Source organism: Fragaria vesca, linkage group LG3 (assembly GCF_000184155.1).
Source record: "Fragaria vesca subsp. vesca linkage group LG3, FraVesHawaii_1.0, whole genome shotgun sequence".
In the NCBI taxonomy this organism is placed as follows: Eukaryota; Viridiplantae; Streptophyta; class Magnoliopsida; order Rosales; family Rosaceae; genus Fragaria; species Fragaria vesca.
In genome coordinates this window covers 1566456-1587850 of record NC_020493.1, presented here as the reverse complement: position 1 = coordinate 1587850, position 21395 = coordinate 1566456, and the positions used below count along the sequence as shown (strand labels likewise).

The 21395-nt window shown below is 37.9% G+C and overlaps 2 protein-coding genes across 2 annotated transcripts; both read right to left on the bottom strand.

The window, feature by feature from the left end:
• Positions 1-758: 758 nt before the first annotated feature.
• Positions 759-3137, bottom strand: LOC101296647. Its single transcript, XM_004295297.1, has 4 exons — positions 2946-3137; positions 2477-2558; positions 1888-2046; positions 759-1389 (listed from the first exon to the last, which is right to left on the bottom strand). Exons 1-4 carry the CDS (start codon positions 3135-3137, stop codon positions 1196-1198), a joined length of 627 nt encoding a protein of 208 aa, XP_004295345.1. The 3' UTR covers positions 759-1195.
• A 1683-nt stretch (positions 3138-4820) lies between these two features.
• Positions 4821-5766, bottom strand: LOC101312417. The gene is made up of 2 exons (XM_004293393.1): positions 5657-5766; positions 4821-5562 (listed from the first exon to the last, which is right to left on the bottom strand). Exons 1-2 carry the CDS (start codon positions 5669-5671, stop codon positions 4993-4995), a joined length of 585 nt encoding a protein of 194 aa, XP_004293441.1. The 5' UTR covers positions 5672-5766; the 3' UTR covers positions 4821-4992.
• Positions 5767-21395: the final 15629 nt, after the last annotated feature.

Below are 21395 nucleotides of genomic sequence, written 5' to 3'. Positions count from 1 at the left end.
TCATCATCGACATACTTCCCAGGCTTCCCCTTTCCTCCTTAGTACAATTCGGGTATGTATGCCCATCTTGGCGTGTTTTAGCACGCAATCACCTTGATGTTTTGCATAGCTCAAAAACAGCTGCAAATCTGGGCCTGATCCTGCACTGTGATCATCCCATAAAAAATGAGCTTTACTTTGTTGATTACCCTTCTTACTATGATGGCAAGAAGATAGCACAAAAGAAAATTAACAAACCTTTTTGTGCTTCGATGCCTGAGTTTGAAGTGGTAGGCTCATTCGATGGTTTGCTCTGCTTAGCTGATGCAGTGAGCAATTCTGCACCATACATATATAATCCATTCACTAGGGATTATATAGAGCTTCCCAGGACCATCCAGTATCCTAATCAACATAAATATGTGGTATTTGGATTTGGGTACAATCCCTTGACTGAAGTATACAAGGTAGTGAAGATAACCTACTATACTAATACTACTGGTTTTAAAGATTCACGGATTCATTTTTGGAGATCTCCCCAACTATCCGACGTTCAGATCTTCTCAACAGGAAGACCTATCTGGAGAAGTATAGGCAGTGCATCTCACTACTTGGATCCATCACCAGCACAAACATTGGTCAATGGAAGACTTCACTGGGCAACTTGGAACCCGTTGAGAGAGCGATATGGTGGCCAACTTGTCTCGTTTGACCTACATGATGAGAAATTCAGAGAGGTTCCAAGTCCAACGCCTAACTTTGGTTACAAGAGGTGTCATCAGGCTCTGGTTGTAAGAGGTTGTCTTGCTGCAGTTGGTATATGCAGACGTTCAGCTGGTTTACGCAGAAATGGGCAGTTGGATATATGGGTTATGAAGATGTATGGTGCCAAAGAATCATGGGTTAAAGAGTGGAGCATAGGAAGTCGCATTCCACAGGCATTGGAACAAAAGATTGATGGCAACAACAACAACCAATATTGGAAGATATCAAAAATTGCAGAGAAAGCAAGAGAAGCATATATTCGGGTTCTGAATATTTCGGAGAGTGGCCATATCTTGTTGGAGTACCAAGGTAGGGATTTAGCTCTTTATGACCCAACTACTGGAAATTTTACAGAGCTTGAATTCGAAGGGATGCCAGCATGGTTTCAAACTGTTGTTCATCTAGGAAGACTCGATGAGGTTGATACCATTTTTAACAGGTGAAGTGCAAACTATGGGTGACTTCTAAGCTTCTTTCCTTCAATTCCTTGTAAAGTTGTAATTCTGTGCAAAGCTTCTTGTATTTTTGTGTAAGCTTCTTTCCTTGTAATTCTGCTGATTGACATAAAATCCTTGCTATTGTTGAACAGTATTTGCTGCCAGTGAACAATTGAAGAAAGGTTGAATGTTTCCCATCTGCCTGAAGCTTCATTATCAATTTATAGTTATAAAGACAATGAAAATCTATATTATGCAGGAAATTCTAAGGTAATCTAACATCATTAATCATGTTGAGTCATCATCAACCAAATAGAATGGATTAATACATACATCATTTGTAAAGGAGTATAATATATGTACATGGGATTCGGATCCATTTTCATGGCATCTATTTGCTAGAGATGAATATGCAAACTTGTCCAATGAACACAGTCCCAAAGTACACATTCAGAACAGACAAATAGCCGAGCTGGTCAGGTGTTACTTCTTAGTATCAGTACTTCTCAAGCGATCCAATACATACTTTTCACCTGTTAAGTACTCGACTAGGCCTTCAAAAATTATCGAAGGAAACAGTAATTACAACATGCTGAAACTACAGCAAAGACTTAGAGAACACTCATAAGTATTTTAAGAGATGAAGATCCTCAGTCACACATCTTAATCAATTTATTGTAATAAGGTTATTTCAAATATTACGTACCATTGGTATAGTTTCGACAGTCATGATGGCCAACCCTTAAATGAGTTTCCCAGCCTTTGTTAAATTCCCTAGCAATATCGATGGCACCTGCTTTAGAAGATCCCACAAACCAGCATTTGGTTCTTGGCAGCTTTGATAACCTCCTCGTTAGAATAACTCCTAGCAGAAAGAACAGTGCCTGTTAAGAAAAACACAGAATCGAAGCAAATAAAAAGACATTTGAAACACCAAGTTCAGTAGTGAAAGTGAACAAACTTACTCCAACAACAATTCTATGATTCTTGCCTTGCCACCTTCACTTTATAGTGTAAAATTTGCAAAGGCAATGCATTGGGCAGATTTTTGCATCATATCATAAGCGTGGTATGTCAAAACTAGTTTTACACGGCTCAACATTGTAAAACACTATCATAATCTATTCCCTCAGAAGCAGTATTTTATAAGAATCGTGTCTAATAGAAACAAACCATGGTGTATAGATTACTGTAACGCAAAGTAGTTACCCTAAAGTATGAACTCCGGTTCTTGAACATTATTAACGCATTATATGGATAGCACAGACTAAATGTAGCAGGTTCTGTAGGCTAACCTGGTACTGATTTACCAGATAGAACTGCAAGTGCTGCATATATGTTTTCAGGATCTTTAGGTTGAAAATCAAAAACCAAAGCCTGCAAAACGAGTTTTGATGAAACTGAAGTTTAAACTCTTTCTCCTTAAGGAAACACAATGTCACATATAACAACCATGTTACAGAGACTGTCCAAAACCAGTCTCAAACTTTCAACTACAAAGCTTGATACTTGATTCTAGTCTGTGGTTCCATATAGTAAATAAGATCAGTAAAACAAATATCTTTGATTAAGGACCTCATTGATTCAAGGACCAGCGTAAGATAACAGCCCAAAAGGCAAAAGCTTATTTTGATATAAGATATATGAAGCCAAACAAAGTTCACTTTACGAATCTAAGACCAGAGAACCCAGTAAAATCTTCGGAAGAGAGACCAAATAATTGGCTACCTGAATAGATATGGTGGGAATTGGAGGGAGGAGTACCTGAGAATGTGGCGGTGGTGAGGAGGGTTTAATGATGACCATGAAGTGCTGCAAATCCCATAGATTGAGAGAGTAAGCAGTAGAGGTGATGAACTGGGCAGGTCCTTTTGTGGCTCTTAGAGGCACTGCCGCAACATACACCTCATCTTTGTTACAGGTGACTGTTGGTTTCATGAGCAGAGACGACGCCATTTTTGCTTCGGGAAAGAACTGAACCAACCGTTAGAATCGTCTAGCGGTTGAAGACAAGTAAAAAAAAAAAAATGTGAACTTGAAGATAATGACATGGTTTTGAAGGCCCATCCACAATTTGGGTTGGTTGATGCAAGTAGATCTCACACCAAAGTTTGAACATGCCCCATTTTTACTCTGATTTTTATGGTGTAACTGGGTGAGTCCGCTCCCATTGACTTTTGTTCACTTTAAAACCACACAAATATGACATCTTGTTCAAGGTCATGAACCATTTTACATTTTGTATGTTTGCGAAGTTTTGTGTATTTTTTCTAACAACCAACAACTAGTTTTTCGTGAGTTATATAAATTATTTATAACTTTCTACAAACGAAAATAACTAATAATAGTGAGTGTATGTTTTCTGATTGTTTGATTGAGAAATTTTATTAACACATCCCTAATTACTAGATACACATCTCATTCTTAATACATAATTTATTAACTTTATTGTTTTAATATTTTACTAGATACACATACACAAACTTCCTATAATACTCTTATTTAACATATACAACTTTTTCACTAAATACACAACACATTCACTAAATACACATACTTTTCTAGATCTATTACTCAATTTATTCAAAAAAAAATATTCACATAAACGACCTAGCATGCATAAACATTAAAATCTAAATTTCCAACATCCATTTGTACTATCTAATCAAATAACAAACCCTAAAATCTAATTTTGTAGTAGATCAAACTTAATAAAAGATAGAGAAGTCATACCTCGCTTAGGGGTTGAGAAATACCACTAGAACTCATTACGTTTTCTTCAGTTTTTGCTTGAAACTATGGTTGTCACTAGCTATTTCTAATTAAGGCTTGGTATCTTCACATACATTGTTCTCGTAGAGGAGAAGAAAACGCTTAAGCGCTATTAATTTTTTTTTTTTGTGAAATAAAGCGGGATATTTTATTTCAACTATTTTTGATATAGATGTCTGTTTTGGTAATTTTACGTACCAAAAATTTTTATATAACTTTTATAAAAAATAATAATATGTATTTTGTAATAAAAGATGTGTTAATAAAATTTTTCTTATGAAATGTCTCTAGAAAAAAGAAAAATATATACATATATACTAGAAAACTGCATGAACACACCCTGCCAGAATGACAAATCTTGTTTACTCTGGTCTGGTGTGGTACACTACAAGTTGGAATAAGGGCCGGTGTGGCTGCCCTTAAGCCTTGATTGATGAAATTGTTAAATACATGGGAGGGGGGGGGACATAGAACCTATACCCCAGATTACAAAGCACATTAAGAGACCTACCTGAAATAATAACAGGATACTCAAGAACAAACATGTATTTTAACAAACACCAACTAGCGAAGAGTGCGATACTGACTACTCTATTCGCTTTAATTTTTAACAGGTGCAATATATAATGTCTATATGTACCCTATTCATATTTTCCAAGTATCACAAATGTATATTCTCCAAGTATCTACAAGTTCCTACTAGCATCATGTGCTACAGCATAATGGTCTTCGCTTGAAAGGATCGGAGTAGAAAACGAAAGAGATAAAGAAATAAAAAGCTGATCGATCCAGTATAGCTAGATCAAAATGCACAAGACACAATGATCGATCTCTTATTAATTCTCAAATGCAACATTACATGATAATCTTCTATGAAACATACATGCATTAACTTGGAACCCAAACCAAACCGCATACATCTTAGCAAAGCTAGGCATACACGGGTCGTTCCATACCCCCCGTTTTTTTTAACCAGCTAGTTACTCTTTATTACGCACTCAGACAGTAAACACAACACCACTGTGATCCATCACATTCATTACTCAGCTTTCTCTACAGGGACTTCAGTATCAACTTTCTCCTCCTCAGCAGCAGCTGGCTTCTCTTCCTCAACAGTTGCAGGCTTCTCTTCTTCCTTGACTACTGCGACCTCTTCCTTGGGCTCCTCAGCTGCCGATTCCTGTTCTGCTTCTGCTTCCAGTGCTGGCACCACCGGAGGAGTCTCAACATCATCACCGGCACTGTTCTCTTTGGTCTCCTCCACAACTATGACTGGCTCCTGCTCTACCTTATCAGTTTCAACAGGACTAGTCTCCTCTTCAGTAGTCTTCTCATCAACTGGTGCTTCTTCTGAGGCCACAACTTCCTCTTGATCCACCTCCTTTGTCTCAACTTCAACTGGGGTTTCAGCTTCTGAAGCCGCAGCTGCTGGCTCCGCCTCCTTTGGTTCCTCCTCCGCCTTCACAGGCTCCGGTACTACGTCAGCTGGTTCTGTTACTGTCACTACTTCTTCAGTAGTAGCAGCAGTGATAGTCTCTTGATCCTTAACTGTTTCCTCATGCTGATGAGTTGTGTTCTCCGCAGCGAAAGCTGTCTGTGCCGATTGAACCTGCACGCACATAAAACGTTACCAAACGGACCCTAAACACAAAACAAACAGATTTACAACAGTATAGAACGATGGGTGAATTGAATCTTATTACCTCAACAGCGGCCATATGGGGATTGATAGAGAAAAACTGAAATTGCACTAGGTACGTAGAAGAAATGGAGAGCTTAGAGTAGTAGGAAAGCAATGAGAAGGAAAATGGTTTGGGATGAAGGAATATGATCAATGGGATGGTTTATATAGAGGTGGAGTTAGAGAGACCTGTCTCAGACTCACTCTCAGTTTGACGAGAGGGTCCCACCTGTAAGGGGTAGTGAGGGTGATGAGGGACTGATCGGAGCTCGAGGAATCTTGGGATTTGACACCTCCTCATCGGATCACACTGCTTAATTGGCATGTCTAATCGGTAATATTAACGGTAACAGTAAGAGCATCTCCAATAGCTTCTTTACTTTATTATAAGGAATCAAAAGTCAATCTTTTTAGCTATTTTTCATCTTCAACTCCAACAACTTCTCTATTTTAGAAAACCCTATTTTAGAGAATCATGATCATTCCTTGTATTCTTCTATATAATTATAGAGTTTACTACAAATATGAAGAATTTAAGTTTCTCTCTCTTCACATTCCTCATTTTGGAGAAAGTTTTAGGAAATTTGTTGAGCAAAACACCTAAAATCTTCTCTAAAATGAAGAAAATCAAGAAAATAGAAAAACTGTTGGAGATGCTCTAATATCATTGGACTGGCAAGGGGCGAGGTTACAGTAATAATATCTGTGAATCATATAGAATGGTGGCTGTAATTATCTTCCATCGGGTTGGGGAGGGTCAAATAATGGAGGCCTAGCTAGGTCATATTTTTTCATTCGCCATCGATCATCATCATCATTTTCTTCTGGTTGTGTGCTCCTTTGCTTTGCGTAGTAGGAGTTTACGGGTTACCTTACCATCATATCCACTCATACATGCAGTCATGCAACTATCTTCATTTACTAATTACCGGGCATTTCAATTGGATATCGATCTCACTTACGCCCTCCTTTTTTCCTTTTTCTCACTACCAAGACAAACACTTTAGCCGACGAAAAATTTTCGTCGGCCTGTTAACTTAATTCGTAGGCTAAGATCTTAGCCGACGAATCATCGTCGGCTAAGATTTCGTCGGGAAAAGGTCGTTTGCGATGACTTTAGCCGACGAAAAAAAAATTTCTTCGGCTATAGTCCCACAGTTTAGCCGACGAAAAACATGTTGTCGGTTTTTTCCCAGACTTTAGCCGACGAAACAATTAAGATATTCGTCGGCTAAAGTCTGTAATAAAATTTTTTTTCCCAGACTATAGCCGACGAAATATAGTCTGTTTCGTCGGCTAAACCTTATAAAAAAATTAAAAAATAACTATAGCTGACGAAATATAATCTGTTTCGTCAGCTAAACCTTATAAAAAATTTAAAAAAATAACTATAGCCGACGAAATATAGTCTGTTTCGTCGGCTAAACCTGATAAAAAAAATTAAAAATAACTATAGCCGACAAAATATGCCATAATTCGTCGGCTAAACCTTATAAAAAAATTTAAAAATACTATAGCCGATGAATAAACCTTTAAATATCGTCGGCTAAACCTTTAAATATCGTCGGCTAAAGTTGCTGGTTTTTGAAAAAAAAAACTGCAGAAACTTTCGGGCACCTCCAATCAGCACCAAAATTTGATAGAATCTTCCTCTCAACATTTCAAACAACTTTCTAGAAGAAGTCGAAGCCCAATTCTAAGCCTAAACAGGTCAATTGAATACAAAATATAAAATCCCCAATTTTAAACCCTAAAAACTTCAAATCTTCGATTCTCCTCACACACACCGAATCGAGCTACCAAATTCTAGGGGAATGTAGTACTAATCAAAGTCAACTTATCCATATATAGAACGCACCAAATGGTGACTTGAGGAAGGAGAAATTCGATCGACACCGAATCCGATCCGGCGGAGTTTTGGAGCTCGATTTATCCCTCACGGTGGCGCCACTCGATGCACCACCTGTCCAACAATGAAGTAGAGACGACGGCGAAGCTTTTGGGACAAGTGTGGCGGTCTCCGGTGGTATGACGGCGGAGCTAAGCCGAGAAGAAAATATGGCAGGCGAAATAGACTTTTTACCATCCACCTTCGGTAAAACTCCTATATAAAGAACTTTAGCCGACGAAATTCTTTATTTTCGTCGGATAAACTCTTTTGAAAATTTTGGTTGAAAATTTTGAAAATTTTTCGATTTTAACCGACGACTTTTCATATATTTTCGTCGGCCAAAGTCCTTTGAAAATTTTCCTCCAAATTTGGTTTACTGCCCAAAAATTTTTGACCTTAGCCGACGACTTTTTTAATATCTCGTCGGTTAAAGTCTATAAATTCACGAAAACGCTCATATCTCCCTCTATATTACGTAATTTGGTCAAACCTTCCACACGAAAAACTTTCACGTAGATGAGACGCAACCGCCTATATAAAAATTTTGAGACATTTACCTTCCAACGATAGGGCTCCCCATAGGGAATAATAACGGTAAATAGGGTTGACCGCTACTATTGGCATCGAGATTTTACCCGATTTACGTGATTTTTGAACCATAACCGTATTTCACCATTCTGAATACATCTTATTTCACAAGATTTTTGATAATTTTGCTTCATATATAGAGTTGGTTCACAAAGTTGTATAACCTACTAAACAAGTTATACAACATTAGTAGACACATTGTGATTCCGATGACTAAAATTCACAAACCAAAATTCGACCGTCAGATATGATCATTATGACGAAAGATGTCTATGGTAAAAAATTCAACTGGATCCGACAACGTTAAGGACTCGATCGAAACGGTCAACCCTAATTCATCGTCACTTATCACACGAAAACGCTCATATCTCCCTCTATATTACGTGGTTTGGTCAAACCTTCCACACAAAAAACTCTCACGTAGATGAGACGCAACTGCCCATATAAAATTTTTGAGACATTTAACTTCCGACGATAGGGCTCCCCATAGGGAATAATAACGGTAAATAGTAGACACGTGATTCCGATGACTAAAATTTACAAACCAAAATTCGACCGTCAGATATGATCATTATGACGAAAGATGTCTATGGTAAAAAATTCAACTGGATTCGACAATGTTAAGGGCTCGATCGAAACGGTCAACTCTAATAGGAAATAAGAAAACTGCATTTTGAAGCCCTAAACGGACTCGGATAGCCAAAAAGGCCCATACGTCATGGCAACAGCGATGAGTTTGACTCGTAGGGCCGTTACGCTTCCGGAAAGGTATCACAATAGTCAATCGGACACCAAAAACCAAATTTGCAGCATAGTGAATAATAAGGGTAAATTGCATTGACCGCAACTATCGGCACCGAGACTTTACCGGAATACCGTGATATTTCAACCGTAGACGTATTTCACCATTATGGTCTTATCTTATTTCACGACTTTTTTGCGTTTGAAGGTTCTACGTATAGTTTTTTTTCCTAGGTGTGTTGCTGTCCAGATCTGCAAATATAAGGCACTTTAGCCGACGAAATTAAGGCACTTTAGCCGACGAAATTATAATTTTCGTCGGCTAAAGTTCACAGACTATAGCCGACAAAAAAAATTATTCAGACAACGAAATTTTAATTTCGTCGGCTAAAGTGGACCATAGCCGACGAAAATTTTAAATTAGCCGACGAAGGGAAATTTCGTCAGCTAAAGTGGACTTTAGCCGACGAAAAAATAATTCGTCGGCCTGATTTTTTTATTTTCGTCGGCTAAAACCTTTCTTCTGGTAGTACCTATTTTCAAATTTCTAATTACATATGACAGATTAATATTGTGTAAGATGTGTATTAAATATATATGAACATAGTTAAGATGTTTTTACAGAAGAGCTAATTAAGATGAATCAGGTCTGCGATCCAGGTACGTTGTCTCATAATCGTACCAGTGAAGTACGTGGATTGGATTAATTGTATTTATCTTCTTGGAGACTAATATTCTACTATGGGAATGGGAGAGGTTTTTTTTTTTTGTTTCATTAATTTCAAGTTATTTGGCGTTAATAGAATACTCTTGTACTTCGTAGAGTTGTATTGTCTTCTACTAGTCATGTTCACCATCATTAGATCTACATCTAAGGGTTGAGAATAAAATAATTCTACTTAAATTTAATTCTCTCCACCATTGAATTTACATCAAAGGGTGATTGACCATGAATATTTTGGCCAGTTACGTCTTCTACTGGTGTATAAATCTCGCCTACCATGACTTCTTTAGATAAAGTATTAATTAAGAACATAACATTCGTGATGACCTCTCTTTCAACCTTAAGGTAAAAAATCTAATTTAAAACTACTCAGTCATCTATATCATTCAAATTTGGACTACATTCCAATTAATTACTATAGGCATCTATGCTCCATATGATGATCTCGAGTGAGTCGAGTCTCCTCGATCGATAATGTCATACTAAGCTAATTAAACATTGACAAGTAACCAAATTCTGAAATCATGCAATTGCTTAATTAGCACCGGTGCTAGTTGTCTAATGGCCTAATTGCCAAATGCCAATGGCTTCAATTTTCTTCCCGGAAACGGATAAAATTCTGACGTGGATCACCATGCATCAACATCTGATTGATTTGATATTGGCATACGTTCACTTTGTTTTCTGCCTCCTCTATGCCGAGTATGAACAAACGCTAGTGGACCCTAACTCGACCATTGTATTTTGATTCTTGACACCCATTTCTCTCTAGCTAGCTAGGTTTCCTTGGAAACCAGTCATGCATGCCATGATATATTACCTGTTTCACTTATTTGTGTAATAGTGTCGCAACATATATATTGGTGCCCGATCCCACAAACCAACTGTTACGCAGTAATCACTTCAAATAGCGTTGCTTTTTGTCACTAGGTGATCTTGATCAATTCTGGAACCTAGCAACTCAAAGATGATATCAATTGCCAAAACGGCATCTCGATCGGTGATAAAAACCTAGAATCGTTCATGAATAGTTGAATACATGATGATTAACACTAATTCCTTAAGGTTTAGCCAATATATCCTGAAAGGGATTTAATCGATTTGGCTATAGATTCAATTAGCAGCAATAATGGTCTAGTTAGTTGCTTTGAAACAGTTTAAGCTTAGTTACTGCATGTCTGAAAGTCTGGAACAGAGGTTTTCTTTTTCCATTTCTGTAAAAAAAATCTGCCTGTAGCTGAGATCAATATTAGCATAAACATTCTTTGTGGCTCGAAAATCAATCACTGGCACAGAATAAGAAAATTCCTTATAGCAGTGATCACAATCCAAGAACAAATGTCCATGATCAATGTAACTGGAAACTTCGTACGCTAGCAAGGCAATCGAGTATCGATCATGGCTTGGATTTGCTGTAAAGAGATCGATCGAGTTGCGATCAGCATGATTGCTTCTACTACTACTACGTGCCGTTTGGGTCAGATATTTCAGAGTTTCCGATCCCAAAGGCAAATTGCCAAATTATACTTCTCAAAAAAGCTGGCACAACATAGGTGATCGACTTTTTTAGGGTTTGGGCGGTGGAGGTGGGCCACCGGAGTGGATCCACCTAGAGATCCACGGCAGCTCTGCAGTACTTTGCTTCCAATAAGGGAATGACACGTGGCACAAGGTGCGCCGACCACATGGTGTGATGATGGTTCTCTCTGTCAGCATTGGATCGATGTGATTTGGCTCCATTTTCCGTTTGATTTGGTGAGGAATCATGGACGGGTTGGACAGGGTTTCCAATATTCATGACCTATCAAGTTGCTCTATTGTTTTAACTCATTTACCTAATACTATAGCATGGTCGATCGACTGTTTATAAATTGCTGGGTCGGCTGTTTATAGATACAGGTTCGACTGTTTATAAACACAGATTAATAATTTATGGTTTTATGTGTTGACTACTTTTTGGTTCCATCTGTGAAAATTTACTGAACAAAAGACCCCACGAAACACTACCTCAAGAGATTCAAAACACAATTGGTCAAACCCACGTGTCTGAGTTGGAATTCAACAATTATGGTCAGCTTAAAAGGCATTGTCTCAAATGAAATAATTTCAAAGTTAGTTACAGAACAACATCCAGCCACATAAACAACAAAGAAAATGTCTGAAGGAAAAAGAGAAATGGGTGGAACTGAAAGGGCATTATTCACATCAGAACCACAGAAGAAATCAAAAAGGTAAAAACATTATTCATTATAAAATTGTTACATTTCATTTCATTCTGTAATATGAGACATTAATGAGACATTACATGAACCTAGATTTCCCTTTAGTTAAAACACTACAAAAAATGAAAATATGCAGTGATCTTATTTCTTATAAGTTATAACATTATGATTTTTGAATTTAATAAATTCTGGGTTTCCATTTCACATATTCTTCTTTTAAATAAGAATTGTTTTGACAAGTTTAAATTACACACTCAATTCATTTAAATTTAATAAATGGAGCTTATTAATGATCATACCATTGCTTATGGTTCACCATTGTATTTTATTATATGTTGCAACATGATCTGCTGATAAGATTTCAAGTAGTTTCTCTTTTGTCAGTTGTATGACTCTGATTTAATATGACTTCAATTGACAGGCAAAACAATGAAGTTACATCGTCCTCATCAAGCAAGGAGCTGAAAAACGACTAAATATCAATCATTACAATGTATATATCCAACTCTTAGTAGGCTTGGACTGCGTTTTTGGTGAAAAACAGTTAACAAATAGATGGAGCATTCTGTACAGTCAAAATTGGAGCTATATTTTTTATCATACTGCTCCAGACAACACTAAATATTTTGATGTATAGCGTTGTTCCTTTTGTGATAACTCCACTTTTAGAATCACATGTATGTGTAATATACAATGTATTCAAGTTCTATGGAGTACATATCAAAAACCTTTCCATCAATCAACACCGCGCTAAGGCGCGGGTACCTTCCTAGTAGATTTACAGTTTTGGATCTAAATGTCCTTATTCATAGGTGGACTTGGAGATGATCTTTAACTATAGGTTTACTAAGGTTGGAAATGTGGAACCACCAAAATGATCGAGGTGATGTTTAAGTTTGTTTATTACACCTGAAACTAAATCGCATGATAACTTAAGTCAAAATCGTTTCACAATAAACACAAACACAATACTGTAGAATTATAAAACTAATAGCTTAAAGAGTTTCCTAGCTGCATTAGGTGATTACCATAAGGGCCAGCGTCAATTGAGATTCTATTCACAGTCAACATACTTCACAGCAACACAAATTGCAATCTCACAAAACACATAACCAAGGAAAATCTGCTATGCTATGCTACTTGTTTCTTCACATAATGGGATTGCTATTTCTATATATGAAAAGCGTAGTTAGCATAGGGACTTTCTACTAGTATATATAGAGGCCTAGAAACACAACTCGTGCTCATCCCATAAGGAGTCCGAGTTTTACTTAATGTTTATCAGATACAAGTCTTTACGTTTATCTCAAGAACTCAATGTTGATCAGGTTAATCAACTTGATAATTCTCCAACTTTTAATGTGAGACATACATCTCAATAGGTAACAAGATAGAGTTTTACATTTATATTTTTACTGATTATATTCAAGTTAATCTCAAAACTAGTTTACACAAACAATGATATATGTAGTGTCCAATATTGTTTTCCAACATTGATACCTTGATTCTAAACATTAGCCGTAGCGGAACTAAGTAATTTTCGACGATCTAGAATACAACATCACATATGCATCCATCAAAGTTAATAGTATTCATTGTATTTACTCTACTAGCTAGCAAAATCATGCTTTTAAATACATGAATATTAATGTAGCTACAGAGGTTAATGCGGATGAAAATCCCATGCAGAAAATATAAGTAAAGTACGATATAGTTCAATGTATATACATTTTCACACAAAATATTGATTTGAATAAATAACATGCCATGACAAAAATGTTCAAAATGTACTTAGAAGCTTAGAAGCTATTTCTTGATTAGTAGTTCACTACTTTGTTTACACTAAAGATGGGAAATCGGTATCGATGAGTTTTGATAAACTTGACATTTTTCTTTGCTTATGTAAGTAGGAGGAATCTCATGAAAGATTGATTGCGACATACAGGGACGGATCTAGATACATATGCTCAAGCATCCCCAAACACAAAAGCTTATAAAAAAAACTAGGTGTTTTTGAGAAACATATATATACTCCTATGCAACCAAGCCTCCCCGACTCTTATGCAGCCAAGCAGGGATGGAGCCAGCATTTCAAAATATCCTGGGCTAAATTTACCGTATGAAATATCCTTAAAAAAATTTACCAACATTAATTGTTTCTTTCCAATTAATAATAAACATAACTTGACAATTTAAACTCATATTGGTATTCATATCTAATAGTAGTAAAAAAATATAGATAGATACCTAATTATCAACATTTTTATAGCATGATTATGGTATAAATAAGGCATGCATAAATGGTGTGGAATTAATTATGGGATGACCAAACATAAATTATAAATAGCCAATGAAATTTTTTCTTTTTTGTATAAAATTTGACTGGGTTGTTTGTTAAAAAATCATTGGGTGAGATGATATACATATGTAAAATTAGAAATGGCTGAAAAAGTTGTATATAGCTCTTGTCTATCTTCCATCCTGCAGCCAAGCCTTCCCGACCCTAATTTTTTTATTTCTCTCTACTCTTCAGACTTCAGTTCCTTAGTTCAGGTTCATCTAAACCTCTAACCTCTGCTCTTCAGTTCCTCAGTTCAGTTTCTCTCTACTTTACCATCTCTGCGGCCAAGTCTCCCCGACCCAAGCATCCCCAAGGTTGTACACTTAGATCCGCCACTGACAACATACATTGTCATATCACGACCCTTAAATTTTTACCTTATTTACTAGCTTGGCATTAATAAGAGTTTTACCGTCTTCAATAATGAGCTTTTAGTAAATTGGTCCTTAGAGGGGTTTTTGGGGACGATTATTTCGGAGGATTATTCGTAGGAGAAAAATATAACGACGGTAAAAATAGTAAATTTTAGCTAGTAAAAAATAATTTTTATTAGGATATTATTTTTGGGGTGTTTTATTTTTGGAGTTGGATTTGTTGTAGTGTGGGTTATAAGTTGGACCGGGTGTGGGAGAAGCCCAACACCCACACACACACACTCTCTCTCTCTCTCTCTCTCTCTTCCTTCTCTCTTCTCTCCCGTGGACTCTCCCCGACCCGCTAGAAACCCAACCTTCGTTCGTCGCCGTCCGGCCATCATAGACCGCCGCACCGGTCCCAAACAATCGGCCGTCGACCTAGCTTCCTTCTTGGACCGATGAGAGGCTCCCTAGCGCCATCGTGAGAGAGATATCGGGCCCGAAAGGTCCGACTGCCCAAAGCCCTCCATCGCCGGAACTTCCTCCTCCGGCCACCAATCCGGGCAAGCCTTATATAGTTTTGAAGGTTTTCAACCCAGTTGCCTTGCCCTAGAAGGACTCGGTCCAGTTTCCTTCAGGTGAGGAGAACCGGTGAGTGGAAGTCCTAGGATTTTTTGTAATGTTTTTGTTCGATTGGCATAGTTAGGCTTAGAATTGGTGTTTGTGCTAGTTAGGAAAGTTGTAGAGGAAGTTGAGAGGAAGATGCTGTCAAAATTTGGTAGGCATTGGAGGTCGTCGGAGTCGGCATCCGGCCGCCGCTGTTTAGGGGGTTTTCATGGTTTTAAATTGGTTATATTAAGGGGAGTTATTGATGTGAATTATAGAATTTTTATAGGAGTTTTAGATAGGTTTGGGAATTTTTAAAGTTAGTAATTTTGGCGGATTATTAGGGTAGGATCTGGTCATTGAATTAATATCACATCCCGACCCTTAAATTTTTACCTTATTTACTAGCTTGGTATTAATAAGAGTTTTATCGTCTTCGTCAATGAGTTTGTAGTTTAAATAGTCCCTAGAGGGGTTTTAAGGGACAATTATTTCGGAGGAAATATTCGTAGGAGGAAATTTTGACAACGGTAAAAGTGGTAAATTTTAGCTAGTAAAATGTAATTTTTATTAAGGTATTAATTTGTGGTGTTATTTTTGGAATTGTGTTGGTATTTAGTTGGGTTAGGGGACCCGTTGGGAGGCCCAATTCCCTCCCTCTCTTTTTCTTTCTCTTTCTCTTCTCTCCTCTTCCCCGAATCTCTCCTGCTGCCGGATTTCTTCTCGGCCGTCCGCCGCCGTCCAGTCGCCTGAGACTGCCGCTCCGGTCCCGTTTAGACTGCCACCGCCTCCTCTCCTCACCTGGGCTGGTGACCAAGCCGGTTACGCCGCCGAACAGGGAGGAAACTCCCTTAGCAGCCAGTTGCTCCATTCGCCGGAACTCCCTCCTCCGGCCACCATAGCCGGCGATGCTTGGCTCGTTTGGAAGCTCTCTTCCCGTGCATCAATCCCTCCAAAGGCTTCCCTCCCCCTTGGTCTAGGTAAGGAGATTTTGGTGTTGGAAATTATAAGGCTCATTTGATGTTTTTGTTCGATTGGCCTAGTTAGGCTTGGAATTGGTGTTTGTGCTAGTTAGGAAAGTTGTAGAGGGGGTTGAGAGGAAGCTGCTATTAAAATTTGGTAGGCATTGGAGGTCGCCGGAATAGGCCTCCGGCCGCCGCTGCCGGCGGAGCAAGCTGCGCCGCCGCCGTCGCTGTTTAGGGGATTTTTATGATTTTAAATGTAGAATATTAAGGGAAGTTTAATGATGTGAAGTTTGGAATTTTTGGAGGAGTTTTGGATAGGTTTGGGATTTTTGAAAGATTGGTGAATTTAGCGGTTATTGGGATAGAATTCGACCGTTGGATTTTCCTTATTATTGTTTTAGAACGTTGAAATAAATGAAATAAGGCTGTGGTCAGAGTTTGGCGTGAATCTGATAAGCTTAACCCTAGAAAGGGTAGTGGGTTAGGCGGAAGAGTTTTGGGTTAAATATTTAAGTATTATTTATTCTGAAATTGAAGTGTGATCCTATGCACGGTTTTTGTGCCAGGATTTGAGGAGACCTCACTTGAGTGGTGAATTGGATTTCGTCGGGCTTATGCCTAAAGTTGTGAGTGGACTTTTGTTTTAAAATATATGCATGCGATGATTTTATATTAAATGATTGATTTTATTAAATATCAATTTGTGGAATTTTTTATTTTCGCGAAATCATTTTCAGAAGTAAATGTTCTCATTTTTAATAGCTATCGTGTTATTTGGAAAGTTACCGAAAATGAGATTTTCGGTGGAGTCGTGTGCATATTGCTTTTTATGATAATTGACAATTTTCTTTATTTTTGGAGAGTCACCGAAAATAGATTTTCGGTGGATATGTATATGGATGATTATGAGAATAGTATGTATATAAAGAAATGGTAGTTAGCTATATGTGCTTTTCCACCATAATGAGGAAAAATTCTATTATGGTGCGATGTGAGCGTAAGACGCAATCGTCGTAACCCTATATAAATATAGGGGATATGCGCGTATATATTTATACACCGTCTTTTCCACCATAATGAAGTAAAATTTCATTATGGTGCTTTACTTCATTATGGTGCGACGTGAGCGTTAGACGCAAGCGTCGTACCTTGTGTAAATTTCTATTTGTCTTTGTTGTTTCAAGAAAATTCATACAAGGGATATGACGAGTGTAATACATGCATATTTTATTTTAGCCTGAGAGGCTTCATTTTATTAAATTTGGAGACTAGCCGGAGCTAGTCATGTAATTGTCAATTGATGAGTTGAGAGCTTTTGAGCTGTCGCATGCAGCATATTTTCTATGAAAATTAAATTGGGAATGCATAAATATTCTTATTGAATTTATTTTTGTCTACTCACTCTAACGTTTGTAAATGTTTTCCCCTGAGCCATTCGTTTTAAAAATGCACAGTTTGAAGGATTGTATAGTTGAGGTCGGGCATACATGGAGATGAGGCATAGTCATCATATAGCTTTCGCTTGTTAATTTATTATGTTTCATTTCTTCCTATTAGAGTTGCTCTGAACCTATAAAGGGTTGGATATGAGATTTGTTTAGATTAATAATTAATTTGGGTGGTGTTGTGATTTGGGGAGCACGAAGACTCCAAAAGTTTAAGGTTGGATTTAAATTTTCAGAAGTGTTTGCAGGTTTTATTAGGAAGGGTTGTCCATTTTCAATGGAGGTTATGCCGAATTTTCGGTAAACTTTCCTTGGAGGTGGTCCCCGTAAGATTTACTTCAGGTTTCAGGGTGAAATTCGGGGTGGGTTATGACAATTAATGTTGTTTAGGTTGTGTTAAGGCATCCATTATTTTTTCGGTGAAGTTTGGATCATATTGAGTTAAGAATGGCGAAGTTGGGCAAGGATGAGAGTGGTTGTGGCTCACATTTAATTTTGCATATTTTGTGCAAATATTGGAATTTCGGTTGGGAAATTAATATTATATTTGGAACAGGACATGAGGAGGCTCGAGCGGAAGAGGTCTCAGATCGACATCAGGTTTAGGCCTAATTTGTGAGTAGACTTTTGTTTTAAATAATATGCATATGCTATGATTCATGGTTGCTTAATTTCTTTTGTTGGAGCATTTGACGTCATTTTATTTTGATGATTTTATTTCTTTTGGAGAGTTACCGAAAATAAGATTTTTCGATGAATATAAATATATATTTATGAGAAGAATATGTATATAAATGCTAGTTAGCCATATGTGTCTGTCCACCTTAATGGCGTAGTATATAACCGCATTATGGTGTGACGTGAGCGTTAGACGCAAACGTAGTAGCCCTATATGAGTGTCTAATTCATATAGGGGGTATGGGAACATATTTATATACTCGTCCGTCCACCTTAATGGCGTAGTGTAGTACCGCATTAAGGCGTGACGTGAGCGTTAGATGCAAGCGTAGTAGCTTTGTATGAATTTCTATTTTTCTTATATTTCCTTCATAGAATTCATACAAGGAGTTTGGACGTGTGTAGATATATACATATTATATATATTGATGGATTTATATGATTGAGTTTAAGAGGTTCGATATTAAAGAGATGAAAGTTTTATCGCTTGAGGCATGCATTCAATTTCTTTGAAAATTTAAATTGGGAAAGCATAAATATTTTTTATTAAATTAATTTTTGTCCACTCACTCTAACTGTTTCAAATGTTTTTCCCTAGGCCCGTCGTTTTAAAATGCCCAGTCTGCAGAGTACGGATTAGTTCTAGTAGGAGGCGAGGCATAGTCACCCATTTCTCCACCACCTTTCATCAGTATGTTACCTGTTAACCTACCAGCATATTTTTCTTGCTTCCTCTAGTTTTTAGCAGCTCTGAATACCTTGAGGATATTGTATATTAGATCGGTTGTGTGCTAAGTCTTAAATTTAAATTTGGAATATTCGAAGGTTGAAGTTTGTTATTATTTGGATATTTATATGATGGATTAGAAGATGGTTTTATTATATTGTTGTGGTGGAGTGGGGAGCAGGTGACTCCAGCAGTTGTGGATGGTGTTATGTTGTTATAGGAGTGTTATCTTTGAATTTTTCAGGTTAGGGTTGTCCATTTTCAAGGAAGATTCTGCCTAATTTTTGGTAAATTTTTCTTGGAGGTGGATCCCGCAAGACTTATTTTGGGTTTCAGGGTGAAATTCGGGGTGGGTCTTAACATACATGATGTTTATGACTCTTGTTGCAATCTATAGAAGAAATATTAGTTCTGATTATTCTTTATTGTATGATTGTTCACTAATGGGATTGCCTTCAATCCTTCATGAATCATGAGCATGGTTGCTGTGGTATTTTCCCCATCATGAAATATTGGATGAAATCGTCTCAAGAACTTCAATTAAAAGATTTTTGATTTTCATGGGCTACCCAAAAGCTTCTCCCGACTGGGCTTATTGGACTCTTCGGGCCAGTAGACCAATTGGCGGTTATTAATGAAAAGGATTTCATTAATAATCATTGTCCGAACTCTTTCTTTTTTCTTTTATTAGAAGGAATCATTATCCAAACACAAGTCAATCGAAGAACCAAAAGCCAGTGACCCTATTTGCAAGAACCATAATTTACGATCGTAAACAGAAAGCTACTTCCCTAATTTGCTGACTCGTTTAAGGCCCAAACATGCATTGTGATGTCGGAGTCGGACCATATAGGCATTTCCTTTCTCGCACACAAAATTATCGCACATACCGATTAATTGTAGGGTTAATTACATAGAAGTTCACTTTTAAACATTTTATTTCATTTCATATAAGTCCACCCAAACATTTTTACTCACATAAGTTCACCTAAGCCTAAATAGGGTTTTATATTAGGTATAGAAGTTGAACAAAATTACAGACTGTCATCCAACAAAAAAAATTAGATTCTCTCCCTTATATTTACAAGAATGTCACTAGTATAAAAAATCAACAACCTCTCTCATCTCGGAAAAGTCTCTGACCGACCTCCGGTGAGGTTTCCGACCAACCTCCGACGATTACAAAAATTACTACCACCAGCTACAAAAGCTACTACTGTGAGGTTTCCAATGAACATAAAAGCTACAACCACAAACTACTACCACTAACCACAAAAGCTACTACCACAACCTACAAAAGCTACTACTACAGCTTACAAAAGCTACTACTGTGAGGTTTCCATTGAACACAAAAACTACTATCACCAATCACAGAAGCTACTACCACCAGCTACAAAAGCTACTACCACCGCCTATAAAAGCTATTACCGTGAGGTTTCTGACGAACACAAAAACTACTACCACCAGCCACAAAAGCTACTACCACCGCCTACAAAAGCTATTACCGTGAGGTTTCCGACGAACACAAAAACTACTACCACCAGCCACAAAAGTTACTACCATTAGCTATAAAAGCTACTACTATCAGCTACAAAAGCTACTACCATCGCCTACAAAAGCTACTACTGTGAGGTTTCCGATGAACACAAAAACTACTACCACCAGCCACAAAAACTACTACCACCAGCTACAAAAACTACTACCACCGCCTCCGACAAACACAAAAAATAGTACCACCAGCCACAAAAGCTACTATTACCATCTACAAAAACTACTACCACCACCTGAAGCCAACTTAAAGTCGTCTGGCGGCCATCAGATCAGCACATGCCATGGCAGCAGCCTCTAGCTCGTTGAAAGTCACCAAAATCCTCAACAGAAACACAAAACACTCCATTCAAAAACTCATACGTCCATTGATTCATCAAACTCCACAACTAAATTAGCAGTCAGTGATGCGTGATCAAGACTGAACTAGAATAGAAACGAATCAGAATACTCACAAAACCATAGCCCTTGGATCGGCCGGTGTTCTTGTCAGTCCGCCGGACACCTCACTGACAAATCACCTTCGTCGTCACTGTCTTGAACTCATACGGGAAGGTGCGCAGACGAAGATGACGATGACAGTCGACGTGCCGAGGCCGATCGGAGAAGGTGCTGCCGGCGATGACGATGGGATGATCGGAGGATCGGACGAGGTAGAGGTCTCGTTGTTCAGATTTGAAGATCTGAGATCGATCCATTACGGCTCATCGACGTTCGGGTCGGCTCCAGACTTCGATGAGATCGAGGACACAGAGGCGGCGCGTTGCTATTAGCGGCGACGATGTGCCAAGGATGAAGGATACGACGTGGAGGCTGTATAAGGCAGCGGAGGCCCTAAGGCTTAGATTTCCAGTGAGGGATTTAGGGCTCTAGTCAATTTCCGGAGGCCCTCCACGCCGGAGAGAGAGAGATATCAACGGAGAGAGAGA